At 40.5% G+C, this 18,193-nt stretch overlaps 2 protein-coding genes across 7 annotated transcripts; one reads left to right on the forward strand and one right to left on the reverse strand.

Annotated features, from left to right (window-relative positions):
* Window positions 1-185: 185 nt before the first annotated feature.
* Window positions 186-6,975, forward strand: LOC122780913 (GDP-L-fucose synthase-like). 2 transcript variants are annotated; one of them, XM_044044341.1, is made up of 10 exons: window positions 186-277; window positions 2,050-2,194; window positions 2,278-2,392; window positions 2,615-2,743; window positions 3,481-3,554; window positions 3,893-4,026; window positions 5,905-6,036; window positions 6,127-6,206; window positions 6,359-6,458; window positions 6,561-6,975. In XM_044044341.1, exons 2-10 carry the CDS (start codon window positions 2,067-2,069, stop codon window positions 6,614-6,616), a joined length of 948 nt encoding a protein of 315 aa, XP_043900276.1. In that variant the 5' UTR covers window positions 186-277; window positions 2,050-2,066; the 3' UTR covers window positions 6,617-6,975. The 2 variants fall into 2 exon arrangements, with proteins under 2 accessions (XP_043900276.1, XP_043900277.1); XM_044044342.1 differs by having other exon boundaries at window positions 2,054-2,194.
* Window positions 6,976-6,977: 2 nt separating this feature from the next.
* Window positions 6,978-17,632, reverse strand: bmb (brambleberry). 5 transcript variants are annotated; one of them, XM_044044339.1, is made up of 13 exons: window positions 17,378-17,545; window positions 15,189-15,460; window positions 14,600-14,728; window positions 14,125-14,310; window positions 13,833-14,055; window positions 12,359-12,475; window positions 12,087-12,266; window positions 11,739-11,945; window positions 11,480-11,630; window positions 10,351-10,412; window positions 10,004-10,131; window positions 9,123-9,244; window positions 6,978-7,782 (listed from the first exon to the last, which is right to left on the reverse strand). In XM_044044339.1, the coding sequence occupies exons 2-13, from the start codon at window positions 15,456-15,458 to the stop codon at window positions 7,653-7,655; spliced, it is 1,905 nt and encodes a 634-aa protein (XP_043900274.1). In that variant the 5' UTR covers window positions 15,459-15,460; window positions 17,378-17,545; the 3' UTR covers window positions 6,978-7,652. The 5 variants fall into 5 exon arrangements, with proteins under 5 accessions (XP_043900274.1, XP_043900272.1, XP_043900273.1 ...); XM_044044337.1 differs by lacking the exon at window positions 17,378-17,545 and adding an exon at window positions 17,555-17,632 and having other exon boundaries at window positions 11,480-11,945; XM_044044338.1 differs by having other exon boundaries at window positions 11,480-11,945; window positions 17,394-17,545.
* Window positions 17,633-18,193: the final 561 nt, after the last annotated feature.

Raw genomic sequence — 18,193 nt, forward strand, 5'->3', positions numbered from 1 at the left:
AAGTTTTTAAGTGATACGGGGCTATTTTATAGGATATAAAGTCAAAATTGGGAAATATATAGGGTAAGAGTGTGTGTGTGATGTTGGCATATTTTCTGTCTCACACTCCAGAGCAGAAGGGGGCGGTAATGCGCCTATAGCAGGATGCCAACCGCCGTAAAACAAAAAGAAGAAGAAGAGAAGACGAAGACGTATTTGACGTCGTGTTGTTCCGTTACAGCAGCTTCACAGTTCACGAGTGACCGGCATATCGTCGAATCGTCGTCGTGGTGTTCGGGTGAGAAACAAGCGCTTTTAGCTTTCATGCCTTTGTACGCTCGGTGTTACCACTGTGTGACAGTGTATGGGAGGCTGGGTAAACTACATGGATATAACACTGCAGTAAATAAAGTTAGTCTTTTGCATGAAATCCTATGTCAGCCCATGTTGCTGACTCTTATTTCATCACTTTTACATGTGGAAGGAGACTTGAGTCGCGATAGTACGTTAGACGGTTGTCGTTTGTACGTATTTAATGGAACGAGCTGACGTGGAGTTCACCTGCTGCTGAATGATAGGGCGGGTTTCACCTGTAACTGTAAATATTGTCTTTACCGTCACAGTAAAGAAACGCAAACACCTACTGCATCTACTGCATCTACTGCACGGAAACCAAGACCTGGAGAAAAGTTACCCATGTATTAGCTCTCATCTTAGTCCAGTATGTTCTTAATAACAATAATAATAATAATAATAATAATAATGGATTTGCTTCGATTGTTTTGTTTTTGTAATCGTTTGTGGCCTTAATCATATTTGAAACACAGGTTTTAATTAATGGCAGCATTACACCTCTCAGTGTGCAGCCTGCCGGAAATGATGGCGAAGAAGAAATGAGGAGCAAAGACAAGTACATTGGGTACATAGGTTGTGTCTGACACCAGGGGCTGGATCCTCAAGAGTGTGCAGCCTCACATGCACTGTGTGAAATGAGATGGGTCGAGCCTACACATCACACAGGTTCACCTCCTTGTTCTCCAAATACATTCTGGCAAGCTATACACCAATACATGTCAAGTCATGTATTCACTCTTTAATTATTTAATGATTCACTACAGCAGATCATTTTCGTCATGAAGGAGACAACCAGGTTTAAGCTTCTTCTTAAACCCGTTTGTATTATGTTTTAATAACACTACTTATATCAATATTTATAGAAATGTTGGTCTTATTTGTTGAGTTTGTTATTTGCATTTGCATTTGCATTTGCGCAAGGACTTCTGTGACACACAGATGTATCCTTCATGAACAACGCACAAACAAACAAAAGGTAAAACCACAGGCGATGCCAATATTTGATAGTAAAGCCATTGTTAACACCATGCACACAGGAAATACTGCACAACTGACGTTAATGTAACTGATGTCTTTTTCAGCCTAACCCTCAAAGTATTAGTGCCAGAGACTTAAGAGCACACTTGTCTCAGAGATGGGCAAAGCAAACCGAGAACATTTATGTAGAGCTGCAACTAACGATTATTTTCATAATTGATTAATCTGTCGATTATTTTCTCGATTAATCGTTTGGTCCATAAAATATCAGAATACCTTGAAAAATGTTGATCGGTGTTCGTCAAATCTGTAAATGATGATGTTCTCCAATGTCTTGTTTTGTTCCCAAACCAAAATGATTGACTTTTAATGTTTCTTAGTTATCCAGAGCAAAGAAATGAAGAAAATACTCACATTTAAGAAGCTTAAACAGTCAGAAATTGTGTTTTAATCATGAAAAAAGCTTCAAACCTGATCGATTACTCGATTATCAAAAATGTAGTAATCGATTAATCGTTTCAGCTCTACATTTATGTATCACCTGATCATTGCTAAAATGTCTCAATCCCCTCAGGGTTCATGTGGAGACAAAGAACACCAAAAGGCTGATGACACCAGTTTTATTTATTTTATTTGCATTTGAAATGAAACTGCTGCTCCACTGAGATACTGTCACATGCCATATTTGTGTGTTTTGTTGCATATGCTGCAGTCAATATTTTCTTGTGTGTTTTAAAGGCAGTGACCCTTTTACAATGAAAGTGTTGGTGACAGGAGGGAGTGGCTTAGTGGGCCATGCCATTCAGCGCGTGGTCAAAGATGAGCGGGGAGCCAAGGAGGGGGAAGAATGGATATACCTCTCCTCCAAAGATGCCAACCTCATGTGAGAGCCACATATCCACTGACCACCACTGACGTGTCGACACACGAAACCCATTTCTTATGCTCTAGTTGACATGTCTTCAGGAACTGGGAGGAGACAAAGGCAATATTTGAGAAGCATCGGCCAACGCACGTCATCCACTTGGCCGCTTTGGTTGGAGGTCTTTTCAAAAACATGAAGTACAACCTGGATTTTTGGGTACGTCTCTCTTCTGCTGTCTGCTGCTAAAACACACGCAGAAGCTAAAACACACGCAGAAGCGAAAACACACGCAGAAGCGAAAACACACGCAGAAGCGAAAACACACGCAGAAGCGAAAACACACGCAGAAGCGAAAACACACCCAGAAGCGAAAACACACACAAACCCAAGTGACGCTGTCATGAATTAGTACTGCATATGTTGTTTTTCTCACCACAGAGGAAGAATGTCTACATCAATGACAACGTACTGAGGGCAGCGCAAGAAGTGGGTGCTGTTAAGGTCGTGTCATGCCTGTCCACCTGCATTTTTCCAGATAAGACCACCTATCCCATCGATGAGACCATGGTAAGAGTTTTATTTTACCTATCAAGCAGAAAAGTTTATCAAAACACAAAAACATGTCCTTGATTGATGTTTATAGAGTTGCTATTTATATAACATTTCGTATAAAACTTGTCCACTGTAATTGTAACGCTGCTAGACTGATTTACTTTGAGTAAATATCACATTACAACAATGTGATGCAACAGTGTCTGTATTTGACAAATAATAAATGTAAAGAATTAAATTGACTCTGTCACTACAGCGTGTAGCTATGTACAATCTGAAAAAGCTTAGAGGCATTTCAGTATTGACACAGCAGTAAGGTCAGTGGTGTTTGTTAAAGATCGTATTTATTTAAAGCAGACAAAGACTTAGGAGTAACAGCTGCTGCTGCTGCTCCTCGTCCTGAAGGTTCACCCATTATCATTTCTTCAGTACAACCTCCAGGAATAAGGTGGATAAAAGGATTGGCAGGATACTCCTGAGCATTTCTGGCCACCAGGGTTTTTGTTGCACTCGCCCAGATTTACTCTTCGATGATTCACAACAAACAACATATCATTTACAACCTGCAAGAAATGTGTTTTATGAGCTCGAGGTCCGACCCGTTGAGAACTCTGCTGTGTGCAGTTAATGCAGTAACGCAGGAGTTATTCAGGTTATGACTGCATATCAGTATTTAGTGTTTTTGTGTCCACACTTGTGGTACTGTAGTGTTTAAACAACTGACTCACTTCTCTTAATTGTCTTTGAATCAGATCCATAATGGTCCACCCCACGACTCTAACTTCGGCTATTCCTATGCTAAGAGAATGATTGATGTTCAGAACAGGTATGTACTATCTGTTCGTTATTTCGTTTTTTATCATCATAATAAGAAAAAGATTCTCATTATTTCAAAATTCTACAGTTTCCTAATTATTGTTTCATCTTGTAGTTTCCTTAAAAGTAATATTTTGCCATAGCAAAATGGCTGGCAACGACATAACCAACACTGGGATGGTAGAGTTTACACGACTTTAAAGCGGTTAAGCTGCCTGACTGTCTATTTACCATGACTTGAGTATTTTCTAGCCAAGTGGAACATTGTTTACTGTCATCAATTTGATCTGACCCTTTAAAAGAGCTTTGAAACAGCCATATTGATTTCACTATATTTCTTTTTCACAGGGCCCATTCCCAGGAGCATGAAGGCTTATTTACTGCAGTGATCCCCACCAATGTATTTGGCCCTCATGACAACTTCAGCATTGAGGATGGTCATGTGCTGCCAGGCCTCATCCACAAAACCTACACTGCTAAAAGTAAGTCACAGTCAAGTTTATCTCATGAAGAGAATAGAGATTTAATTGCTCATGCCCTCGTTATGTCTACTTAACAATCATGAGACATTCTCCTACATCGCAGACAATTAGAAACTGAAAGGATGCAGTGAACTCACTCTACAGGAATCTCAGGGACAGGCTTCTTTATTATGACAAAGCCACACCCTTGTGGGTTAATGGCTTGATATCCGCATGAACACACAAACTCACACTGTTTACGCTCCCATTGAGGGCGTGGCTCCACACAAACACACTACCCTGAGTGGCAACAAAAACAGACTAAGCCTTACTGGTTAGTGTTTATGCAGAAAGAAATCATGTAGAAAATCAATGTTTTCAGCGCTGGCTGATCAAGAAGAGCTGGCCTCCCCGTCCTCTCTTACAGCAGCAGCACTTACTGATAATGGACGATACTGTTCTTTTTTCCCTTTAAATAATTAGTATTTATTAAATGTTTGAATTGTAAACCCCAATACACACGCAGAAGCGACAACACACACAAACCCCAAAACACTCACAGAACAGAAAACACACACAAACCCCAAAACACACACAGAAGCAGAACACACACAACCCCAAAACACTCACAGGACAGAAAACGCACACAAATACCAAAACAAATGCAGAAGTGGGAACACACACAAACCCCAAAACAAAATGCAGTGAGAACACACACAAAAACACACACAAGCTGAGAACACACACAAACCCCAAAACACACACAAGAAGGAGAACACACACAAACCCCAAAAACACACACACAGAACACACAAACTAAAACAGAACCAACAAAAACACACAGAAGGAGAAACAAAACACAGAAACACAAATACCAAAACAAATGCAGAAGTGAGAACACACACAAACCCCAAAACAAATGCAGAAGTGAGAACACACACAAAACCCCAAAACACACACAGAAGCGAGAACACACACAAACCCCAAAACACACACAGAAGCAGAAACACAAAACCCCAAAACACACACAGGACAGAAAACACAAATACTAATACACTAGAAGCAACAACACACACAAACCCCAAAACACTCACAGAACAGAAACACACACAAACCCCAAAACACACACAGAAGCGAGAACACACACAACCCCAAAACACTTACAGGACAGAAAACGACACAAATACCAAAACAAATGCAGAAGTGAGAACACAAAACACAAAGCTTAGAACACACACAAACCCCAAAACACACACACAGAACACACACAAACCCCAAACAGAAGCGAGAACACACACAACCCCAAAACACTCACAGGACAGAAAACGCACACAAATACCAAAACAAATGCAGAAGTGAGAACACACACAAACCCCAAAACACACACAGAAGCAAGAACACACACAACCCCAAAACACTCACAGGACAGAAAACGCACACAAATACCAAAACACACACAGAAGCGAGAACACACACAAACCCCAAAACACACACATCCCAAAACACATGCAGAAGCGAAAACACATGCAAACCCCAAAACACGCGCAGAAGTGAAAACACACAAACCTTTCTTTTATCATAATTGTTTGTTTGGAGGCAGGTGCTGGGGCCACTACGCTCCTTCTGGAAAGGAAAGGAGAATTAGAACATGAAATAATGTGTATGCGTGTGTGTGTAACTAAATATGGGGTTCATATGTGCTACGAGTGCTACAGTAAACAAATGTTAAAGTTTGGTTGCAGCACAGTTAAACCAGTCCAAGTAAAAGAGTCTCAAAGGGAGCAGGATTTTTATGTTGATAAATAAATGAGTTTGTTGGGTCACCTGCTCATGGTAGTATCAGCGCTGACAATCAGGGACGCAGCGTTTTACATCCGTCTGTGTTGTTTCATTCATTAGAGAAGGGGGAGCCTCTCATCATCTGGGGCTCTGGCAATCCCAGGAGACAGTTCATTTACTCCCTGGACTTGGCTCGTCTCTTCCTGTGGGTCTTGTGTGAATATTCAGAAGTGGATCCAATCATCCTCTCAGGTGACTCATCTTTCTCAGCACATTATAGGTCTTCGTATTAAAAGGAACATGATTGAAACGACTGTGCTGTGTCTATGTTGCTGGTCGCAGTTGGAGAGGAAGAGGAGGTGTCCATCAAAGAGGCAGCTGAGGAAGTTGCCCGGGCGATGGACTTCAAAGGAGAAGTTTTAGTATCCTTTACTAACTGTGTTATTTAATCCATGTGTTGAGCTTGTCCTTCATTACAGTATTTGTTAAAATTCTTAGGGATTAGGTTTAGAAAACTCAACGTTACCAATCTTGTTGTTAATTTCTTGTGGTTTCCTTGACCTTTGACCTGTAGCATGACACCACTAAAGCAGATGGACAGTTCAAAAAGACAGCGAGTAATGCAAAGCTGCTCCGCCACCTGCCAGACTTCAAATTCACACCATTCAAACAAGGTGATTTTCATGTCGTGGTAGAAGCCAGAATTATGGAGGAAATTTGATGGGATTAGATGTTTTTTTTCCTTCTTCAGTTTATTTTTGCTCTCTCACTTCCAGCATTGAAGGAAACGTGCGATTGGTTTGTTGACAATTACGATGTCGCCCGGAAGTGAAGAATCCCGCTGATGATCCAGGACCAGGTCTAACTGGAGAGGAGATGAGAACCCGGTGGTTCCTCGGTTTGATTAATTCTCCATTTGCACCAAATGAGATTCCTCATGGTTTGTTAATTTAGTTTTAATTGTTGACCTATTGTTTTAACGTCATAATCCTGGTGCTGGCACAAGTTTTAATCTCAGTAATTTTTAAAAAAATGAAGTAATTTAAGCATTATAAAACCAGTATGTGTAGAAGTACAATACAAGGTTTGGGTTCTAAAGTTAGTTAGTTTTTTTGTTTTTTTTTAAGTACTCTTGTACTTGTTTTATACTCAGTACGTTTGTACTGAGCAAAATAAAAGATTTATACCTACTGTTCTGTCTAAATAGTCACATTCTTTATTTGAATGTATGCACATACAATACAAACATACAACAACAACTAGAACAGTGTCTCAGCAAACACACAACCCACATCACGGACATCCCACAAGTACACTTTTTGTTTTCAAAGCAAACAAACTTCAACCATCTTGCCATGACGTTTTGCAGTTACATTTTCTAAACATTCTTTAGTCTCACTGCCTTGAAGGGTGGGAGGTAGAGGCTTGAGCCTTGCCACAAGGAGGAGAATCTTATCACTGGACTTTCCTCTTCCCCTGGAGTCAAACACAGTGTATATGCATCCCCTGCCAACATGGAATCAACATGGGACAACCTTAGAAGACGCGAGCGTGGTTCACATTCCCTCCAGCATAAATCTGTATTATCTGTGTCCAATTGACTTCCTTCCACCCTGGACTATGAGTGATGTTATGATCACTCACTGACTCTGTAATTGCTTAAGGAATACTTCACAGATTTAGCTTTGTATTATTAGAATAGGGGCAGTGATCACTATAATACAGTAAAACATAATCCAATACAGATGAGTAAAGATAATTTATTCATGTGATGTTTAAAAACATGGCAATAATAAAAACAAACATTTAAAAAAGGGACAGTTATGATGCAGTGACGTTCTACCAAAGAGAAACAGTGTGGAGTGTTTTCAGGAGTGAACGTACGAGGTGAGACCGCCCTCATGAACCCTGCAGTACTCGTGTCCCAGCACTGCTCTCTTCTTACACGCCTTCCCTGTTTTTGTGATTCCATTGCACAGCTGACGGCCCGACACAGAGCTGCAAATCAACAGGAAAACAAAGACCATTACATGTTTATTTACTGTAATGAGTCGCTTTTACATGTTTACAGTAACGCCACTGTGGCCGGCAACACTGTTCACACTGACAGGTGTAACTGGCAGCCAGAAGTAGATGTACCTTGTTACACTTTAAAGATCTGTACTTTACTTGAGTTTTTTTATAATCTTTTACTCCGTTACTTTGATGTTTGCCACCTCGTTACATATTAAAATAGAAATATAATATCTGGGATTACCTGGAACGGGCGTGTCTGCGAGGACGAGGAGAACAATGTAAGGGGCGGGGCGGCAGAGATCAACATGGCTGCCTTCCGCAGTTAACGCCGATGAGGAAGACACAGAAAACGTAACCACACTGACGGCTTCTGCTTCTACACCGTGGTCATACCTGGCAACTGTGTTGGGCTTTCTTGGGATGAGGGAAAATCTTAAAAAAGTGCCTCTTGTGCTCAAAGTGCCACGAGATAAAGGCGTGTACTATAAAAATACTTATACTTTAGATACTTAAGTACATTTAATGTGAGCTACTTTAAGACTTTTACTCAAGTGATTTTTCTCATGGGTGACTTTAACCCTTATGTCATTTTCAGTGATAGTATTTGTACTTTTACTTGTGTTTTTCCCAGTACCTCATACACCTCTGCTGGCAGCACATGTACCTGCTAATGTCTCTTCACCGGCCACTTTCATAAGAAGTGAAGATGTGTACAGATGTTTACTGGGACCATTTACCTGGATGACTGGTGAGGACAGCAGAGGTGACATGTGATCATGTCATTAACCACGACGCTGAAGTTAGCATCCACATTCAAAGCTTCCCAGTCGTCAGTGAAGGGAGAACTCACACTTCGTACTGATGGTAAAGTGTATTTGTCGCTGTATTTTGGAACACGATGACAATCAGGGGCAGGATCTTTGCATATTCAAACCCTCAACTGCCGACCAGGAACTTCATTTACAGACTCCCTAATGCTATTTAACTTTAATATCTTATTTATTTTATATTTTATGCATCAAATCTGATCAGACTTGGGTTTTTCATTCTGTTCTACGCCGTAACAACCCGGCTCAGCCATTTCTCACGGCTATCGTTTTACACGCACATGTTTTGGTTGTGCTGTACCCACAATGCCCTGCGTTGTAGTCCACTCAATGCATTTGGTTCACTTGAAGCGAACCGATACCTTTTCAGGTGGACCAGAGCAAACCAAGGAGCTGGTGTGAATGCAACGTTAAAGCTTGAAACCTTTTTCCAGGAGCTTTGAGTCATGCGATGTGGACTCGACTATGATCTCACCTGAAGACTGAAACACTCACCTGTTGGTGGTCAGAGACGGGGAAGGACTTGCTCCGCGCGAGTCGTTCACTAGATCACGGGAGTCGTCGTTCACTGCATCAAGGACTCCTCCCAGGTTCCTTGGAGGTATATCAACCGATTCCTAACAACAGGCACAAGACAGTGAGTACAGATGTCAACGATTCATAAAAAGCAGAGTTCATCATCAATCATCTTTTCTTTGCATTTATCCTGGGAAACCTGACAATAGAGGCACATCTCATGCATGTGACAAGTGCAGTATGAATAAAATAAATAAAATGCAATGGAATTGTGATTAAGAACTTTGAACTGTGGAGGGCAGCGTTGCACCTCTCCGTGTACAGCCTGCTGGAAATTACAAGCAGAAGAAGCAATCCAACTTAAAGTGCTTCACAGGCTAATGCTGCGATCCATTTACAGCGGGAATCGGAGGTTGGAAACTGGGAACGACATGAACGACCTCGAGTTCACCGCTTTCCAGTTGACAAGTCGGAAAAGAAAAGATATCTTGGGACTAACCGTTTTTAGCTTTTGAAAGAAATGCCAACAAATAATTATAATAAGAATAATCATAATAATCTAAAGCATCTTTCTTCACAGATGTTAAAAAAGTGCTCAACAGTCCAATTAACTGTCATCAGACAGTACAAGGCGTCTGTGCCTGAGGAAGGAAGGAAGGAAAGAAAGAGGCCCGACACACCGAGCAAACACGGGGCATCAGTGGAGAGAGAAAAAACCTCTCCCTTTTGACAGAAGAACAAATCTGACAGAACTGGACTCAAACATGTGCAGCAGACTCAGTCAGCGCCAACTCTGTGCATCATGCAAAGTGAAACAGAACTGTAAGACAATCCACAGTCTGTGACACAGATTAGCTCACCGCTGAGAAAAGGGGCCGCGGTAGGAGTCTTGGAGTGGAGTAACTTGGCGTGTCAATTATTGGCATAAACCTGGACTCTGGCATCAGCTTCCTGCAGGTGGGAGACGAGGCCGATAAGCCGAAGTCACCTGCACACAGAGACCTCAGAGTAACAACCAGGTCCAATTACTTCTAAAACATTTGTTTAAATGAAAAGCATTACAGGGCTAATGTTGTGCATGTGCATTAATCAGATCTCTCATACATTTAGTCACTTTATAACACTTATTTTAAGCCTCATCATTTTCAGCCCAAGGATTTGACTTTTTTAGTTTATAGTCAATGTCATCGTTTGACATTGCACACACCTGATATGACGCTGTCCTGGTTCAGCCAGTCATCATGCTCTGTGAAGCCGTGCTTTTCATATCTGAGGACACAAGAACAACAGGCTGCAGCACATCAGTCAATTTCAGAAGAACACGCAGGCAATCTCTGGGTTTCTTCATTTTACTTATCCACCTTCTTCCTATGGCCCATGATGCCTTGCATGAATTATGGGCGTGACTTCCAGCTCATCCTGTCACTAGAGAGCGGGTATTTTTCATTTTGAGAAAATTGACAAATTTTGGCACTGTGGTGTTCATCACATGGAGATGGATGAGAGACAAAGTACAGTATCTCCCATGAAGGAGTGGAGAACATTCAGCACAAGGGTTTGTGCTCAGTGGGCGCCACAGCTTTAGACCCCTGATCAAAAGCAGTGCAGGCAGGTCATGTCACATCCATGCATGAAGCAGATCCAGCCCTTTTCCTGAATGTTTCCTAACCCAGGATGAGTGTTGGATGAGTCCACCGCTTCCAGCAAGAGACTATGGTTCACTATGGTCCACAGTTTAGGTTGCATCTTGACTACATTTAAACGATGCACACGCACACACAGACTTGTAAAGCAGCTGTTTTCAGTGTAACTGAATCACTAGCACAGACTCAGTCTGAAAAACAAACCTTCATCAGATCAGTCAGCAGCAGAAAAGTATCTACGCCACGAAACACCAGTAAAAACCTCAGCAGCTGCAGTGTTTGTTGGGGTGATAGTTGTGTAACTCAAACCAAATTATGTTGCCGTCTTTTATTGTTTAACTATTTAATTTCAAACATTCATTCAACCATCCACACTGAACACACAATCTTGAAATGTATCCTCATAAATATCCTGTCACAGCAGGAAGCAAACAAGGCTCTGGTTATTTGGCACTGATGCAGCATGGTGGTTCCTCAGCGGCTTCCAGATGAAATAAATCAAGGTAAAACATGTGAACCAGAAGGTGTCGCCAACAGAGATGAAGGCTGAAATAAGCTATTTTGAAACTACATTCTCTTCATAATCAGTTTTATCAATTTTTTGGGCTCTAGACTGAAAGTCAGACCAGAGCAGATGTTTTGAAGATGCCACCAGTGGGACAATCAAACAATCAGTGTGAGCAGCAGACTCACTTCTGTGGGGTTGAAGAGGCTGGATATGAGCTGCAGGATGAGACTGGCTGCTTCTGTGGTTTCACAATCGTACACGGGGCCAGCGGCAGCAGGACGGCTGGCTTCTCTCTGACGCGGAGGCTCGACCACAACTGACTCACAAACCAGTGACCTGAGTACAGCAAACACACACACACACACACACAGAGAGAGTCACCAAATACATGACATGGAAATGGGGACACCTTATTTGCCTTGCTAGCATTTCCAAGGTCAGCACCCAGAGACAGGGAGAGCAGCAGCAGGCTGAGGCTGACGAGATCCAGTGCCGGCTGCTGGTTGATGTCGGCCACTGCATTCAGAGGCACAGTGAGCAGCAGCGTCGCCCGCGAGAAACACGGACATCGCAGAAAAGTCAGCAGAACGGCACCCAGCACGAGATAGCCTGCATGTGCAATGCACGTCCACATGGCTGCCAGGCTTAGACCTGTGGGTCACACAGATATACACAAATAAAACAAAACTGACCTGACCAACAATCATAGTTGTTTACATCCAACGGTCATCATAAACAAGTAACTGGTAACTGTGGTAACCACTGATAAACTCTTTATTTCTGCAGTCTCACCTGCCCAGCCCAGGTAGCCCTGGATCATGTGAAGTCTTCCCTCGATACGACTCTGCATGTTGTCGATGTAGCGCAGCATGACTCCCAGCGTGCTGTTCATGCGCTCCAGTTTGTCCATCAGGTCGATGTAGTACTGCGACGTCTGGTCCTGGTACTGAAGAAACTCTGACATGCTGTGGTCTGGGATCAGCCACAGGAGACCAACATTGATACAGGACCACATCAATGAAGCCATGTGAGGAATTGAGATTGCGACGGTCCGTTTTCGTTACCAATTTTCTGGTAGATGTCGTGGGCGTGGTGTCTGACATCTGTGAGGTCCTTCACAATCGCCTTGTGGCTGCTCTGGACCTCCGAGCCCTGAATCTGCAAGTTCTCACTCACGTTCTCTAGGAGGACGACAGGAAGAGTGAGGATCAACACAACCAGAATTTGAAATTTGGATGCAAACTTTGATAATATTAAGGATCATCTACACAGACTTTCAACATTACAGCTATATCTGAAAAGTGATGGACTTCAGTGAACTGGTTAGGAATTCTCTTAGAGAGTGGAAGGTTTTGGAGATAATGGAAAGTGAGGCTGAGGTAGAAATATAGGACACCTGGCTCAAACATTAAATTATGCAAGGACTGGGTTGGTTTTATGAAAACAGAAAACAGTAATAACTCAGTATTCATTATATTAAAATTATTTTTAATTAATAAAACATAAACACATAAATAACATAGGTACAATCACCAGACTGCAGAATTACACCTCACTGTGCTGTTCTCTGAAATCACACTGACAGTCACACAGTAAGTGGATTATTGATATTCAGTGGCATCAGTGATCATCTGCCCTTCTTACAGTTGATCAAAGAAAATATGGGATTATAAAGACAAATAAACAAATGGAGTAAACATAAGATGTCAGGGGAATCCATTAATGCACTAAACATTTACCTACGGGCACAGAACTGGGCTAGAAAAGAAAAAGATGTTTGTAACATATGAAATATTTATGGAGAATTTATTAAATTCCTTATAATAAAAAAAATCCCTATTAAAGGATGTAGAAGAGCAGTGAAATATGATATTTTCACAAATCAAACACTTTAAGTCTATTTAATCATTCAAAAATATTGTATTTTGTATTGTATAAATACACAAAGGTGTACATGAAGATGAAACTAACAATTCCTTCCTCAACAAAGAAACCACTCCCATACAAGATGGCAGCATCAAAATCAAAATACACATGAAACCAACACACACACGGACCGGGGCTTATTTATAGACATCACAGCACCCAACAATTCACACACCATCAGAACTCTCTACAACCAGGCCACAAGAATCACTGGACCACAGGGAAGAGGTGCAGTACATCAAAGACAAACAACTGTCAGAGAAAAGGAGCGAAAACAAAATAATAAAACTAATGAAAGAAATTCAACAAAAGGAGGGAGAAGAAAGAGCACAAGAAAACACTGGGACAAACATTGACTCTCTTATGGTCAGTTCAGAGCGTCCAGTTCACCTCTGCATGTTTGTGGACTGTGAGAGGAAACTGGAGAACCAAGCAAAGTCCACACAGAGAGGCCCATGGTCAAACCAGCCATGTTCTTGCTGTGAGGCAACAGTGCTAGACACTTTTAAATGACAAGAAACTAACCAAGCACAAATGCATGTGTATGTTTAATAAACAAATCTGAAAAACCATGAATATTTATTAGGTTTTTAAAAAAAAGAAAGCACTGACCCATTTTCTTGGTAATGCCCTGGATGAGCTGGGCTACCATCTCCTGTCCAGAGGCAATAAGGGCCTTCTCCTGACCCAGGCGCTTCAGGTTGTCCTTCAGGGAACTCTCCAGTTGCCCCTGGCCTTCAGATAATTGTCCCTGCTGGTCCTGCAGAGCAACGTGTCCCTCCAGCAGCTTCTCCAACGAGGCCGAAGTCAGTTCCTTTAACTCCAGCTGACCTTCCTGTTTTAAAGCAGGACATGATCAAAGAACAGGACGGGGGCATCGGTCTGTGGTCTTACAAGGTCTTACCTTCAGGTCCTTCATTGCATCGAGCTGGCTGGTGGCTGTGGAGATGAGCGCGTTGACGGTGTGTTCCGCTCTGCGGCGAAAGAGCTGCTGGCGAGCGCCGTAGCAGACGGCGCGGGCTCGGTTACTCACTATGTGGTAAGCGTTCCATGTGTCCGAGTCCATGTCTGCGGTGCACTCCTTTATCGACTGAAACATTGCAAGTATATTTTAATATCAAGTAATATAGATCATAAATAGTAGAGGGTATTTACAGTGTAATGTCGCTCTCCTTTGAGAAGCACAAACATCTCAGAAAAGCTGTAGCTCCCAGTCTTAACTTTAAGCTTGACAGAAATATTGATTTGAATCATATTGCGATATATACACCAATATCAAATTTATTAAAATTTTAAATAAAAAAAAAAGTATATTGCGATAAGATGCATCTCCATCACACACACACACACACACACAGTGGAAGTTTCTATAGGTTTACCATTGCGTCTGTGCATGGATACATGTGACGCCCCTCACTTTGGGCCTGGCAGTTAAACAGTGCCACGCCGAGCTTTGCAAGCTGCTCTTCTGAGAGACTTTCACAGCTCGCCCTCAGTTGAGCCACCACCTATGAAAGAGAGCAACGGCATTTTAAATGGGACAGACGAGGGCTAGGATGATATATACATGCACCACACATCATGACAAAAAGCACTCACAATAACAGCAACAGGATAATCACAAATGGACTCGTAAATGCTGTCCAGGTTGTATGGAAGCCTGTTTCCGCCAGAAAAAAGTTTTAAAAAGTCTAAATTATGAGAAAAAAACTCTAATTTTTATCTCATAATTATGACATTTTCTCATAATTTTATATCTCAAGTCAATTTTTCCTCACATAATTTTGACTTTTCACGTCGCCCCCCCTTTTTTTTGGGCGGAACAGCTTCCATAAGGTTGCATCTGAGCTACCACTTTAAATTAATCCGAATTATATGGATTTTATCACCTAATATCTTCTGACTTTCTACGTAGCTGATGATGATGATAAAGTGTGAATGTAAGATTCTTTTCTTTCTTTCTTTTACCCGGTGGTGACAGCTGTCCAACGGGCTGAGCTCCATCTGCTTCGCCTCAGCCAAAAACTTCTCGTCTGCAGTGGCCATTTCAAAGTGAGCATCCTTTGCAAGAAGTGCTGGAGCCAGTGCTTCTGCTTCTGCTGCTGCTGCTGGTGAAGCTGGAACAACCGGTGTCTGCTTCAACCACTCAAACAGCCCACTGACTGTTGGACACTGAGAGGCCAACATGAACATCAGCAGGAGAGCCTGGAGGTGGTTGTGTACTAGGAGATGACCCATGTCTAAGCACAAGAACACAATCAAAATCCTTAAACCTTGGATGTGGATCGGTACGGTTTTTCTATTCTTCAAGAACTATAGCCATTTAATATGTTGGCGTATCAATTTCCACAATTCCTTGTTTGCACCGTTTTCAAAAATCAACATTTTTCACACATAAATCAAATATCTGTTGATCACTTTATTATATGAACAACATTTATTTCCCAACGATCTTATATTCTCATACTTCTCGACGCAACAAATATTCTAAACAAGTTACTGTACTGTAGGGACGGACGATATGGACTACAAATTGTATCCTGATCATTTCTGGCATTAATCATTGTAACGATAAAAATGATGATAAATAAACACCAAATCAGCCTAATTTTTGACTATAAATCTACAGTATCACCAAGATGATAATAAAGCTGTGATGTTGCTAGGTTTTCAATGTAATGTGTTCCAGGACCCATGTGTGGTCTTTTATATGGGTTCCAGGGAAAAATGATCCCATTTTCAATGACCTTTTGATTTGTCATTTTGGCTGACCACACATAATTAATATGCATCGTTCACATGCTATCTAATCACTTCCCCACTCACGTCCATGTCACATATTCATTCATGTGTGTGTGTGTATGTATGTATGTCATATATATATATAGATATATATATATAGATATATATATATATATATATATATATATATATATATATATATATATATATATATATATGACATGAAAATCACTGAAAGTAACTGAAAATCACAAAGGGCCATGTTATGTTCCCCCCTAACAGGACTTCAGCATAACAGAAATGAAATGTAGATCGTGCCATTGAACAGATGCCAAAACCGACAAATGTGAAAGCTGTTCAGAGGGTATGAAATATTACTTTTTTACTAATTCTGCCTACACCTCTCTGAACATTGTGAAGTTTTTACACAGTTGAACGACAAAGACAGCAATTAGGACTGGACTATACAATACGAGGAAGCATTATTCAAACTAAAAGAGTATAAAAGTCATAATTATGAGATAAAGTCATAACTGAGATAGTCATAATTATGAGATAAGCAGTCATAATTGAGATAAGTCATAATTAAGAGATAAAAAGTCATAACTATGAGATAAGAAGTCATAATGATGAGATAAAGTCATAATTAAGAGATAAACAGTCATAATTGAGAGATAAACAGTCATAATTAAGAGAAACAGTCATAATTAAGAGAAACAGTCATAATTGAGAGATAAAGTCATAATTAAGAGATAAACACTCATAATTAAGAGATAAACAGTCATAATTAAGTGATAAACAGTCATAATTAAGTGATAAACAGTCATAATTAAGTGATAAACAGTAATAATTGAGAGATAAACAGTCATAATTAAGAGATAAACAGTCATAATTGAGAGATAAAAAGTCATAATTAAGAGATAAACAGTCATAATTGAGATAAAAAGTCATAATTAAGAGATAAACAGTCATAATTGAGAGATAAAAAGTTAAGAGATAAACAGTCATAATTGAGATAAAAAGTCATAATTAAGCAGTAATTAAGAGATAAAAAGTCATAATAATGAGATAAAAAGTCATAATTATGAGATAAACAGTCATAATTAAGAGATAAAAAGTCATAATTAAGAGATAAAAAGTCATAATTAAGTGATAAACAGTCATAATTGAGAGATAAAAAGTCATAACTATGAGATAAGAAGTCATAATGATGAGATAAAAAGTCATAATTAAGAGATAAAAAGTCATAACTATGAGATAAGAAGTCATAATGACGTTGTCATGATTCAGCGTAAAAGGACACAATTCAACAACAGGTGCGTTTCAATCATTGGCTGCTGTTTGCGTTCTGGATACATCATTAAGCCAGAAGCATGAATTCATTCATTCATTCATTCATTCATTCATTCGCTCACATGCTTCAATGGAGACCTCAGTGAGACGTGTCCAGGCATGTCCCGACGCTGCTTCTACACTTTACTGTGTCCTCGAGTTTCATTCATAATTTAGAGGAAAAACATCATTCACAAATACAAGACTAGCGCGCGCCGACTTTTCCCACACACACGAATAAACAAAGACAGTGTCATTACTTAGCCGGAGCTGGATTAGCAGGATTAGCTGGATTAGCAGGCAGCGTCTGTTCCCCTTCACACAGCTGACTGAAATGACAGCTCCTTCCCGGTCATTTAAATTGGCAGCCAATAGAATCACTCCGGTTGCCCAAGGCTCCACCCACCTTTTTTTCCAACGCTTTATTGAATCGTCAATGTTTAGAATTTCAAAGATTATTTTGTGATTTGTATTTTATTGAGATGACGTAAATGATATTAATATAAAAAAATAAGATTTTTGTATTTTTTTGTATCAAAAATCAAACAACACGATGCTGCTGCAGACTGGATGTCATGGTATTGGTGTCATGGTGTCCACTTTAATTTGCCTGGACAGTGACTAAGCTTTCACCTGAGTTACCCTTTTTATTTATTTATTTATTTATTTATTGACACAGTTGGAGATTGGAGTTAGAATCATTTATTTTGTCTAGACTTTGAATATGTGTATGTTCTCAATCCTTCAGTGAATGCTATGGTGTGAACAACTTGACAGGGTCATTTTCTTTCATCGTATCATGATTATTGGCGTCTATGTAATTATTATTATTTCATTATTTAAATATTTAAATATGTCTATACCTGCACACAGCAATGGGACCGTTTCAGCTGTAGACT

This window comes from Solea senegalensis, linkage group LG14, assembly GCF_019176455.1.
Source record: "Solea senegalensis isolate Sse05_10M linkage group LG14, IFAPA_SoseM_1, whole genome shotgun sequence".
NCBI classification, from domain to species: Eukaryota; Metazoa; Chordata; class Actinopteri; order Pleuronectiformes; family Soleidae; genus Solea; species Solea senegalensis.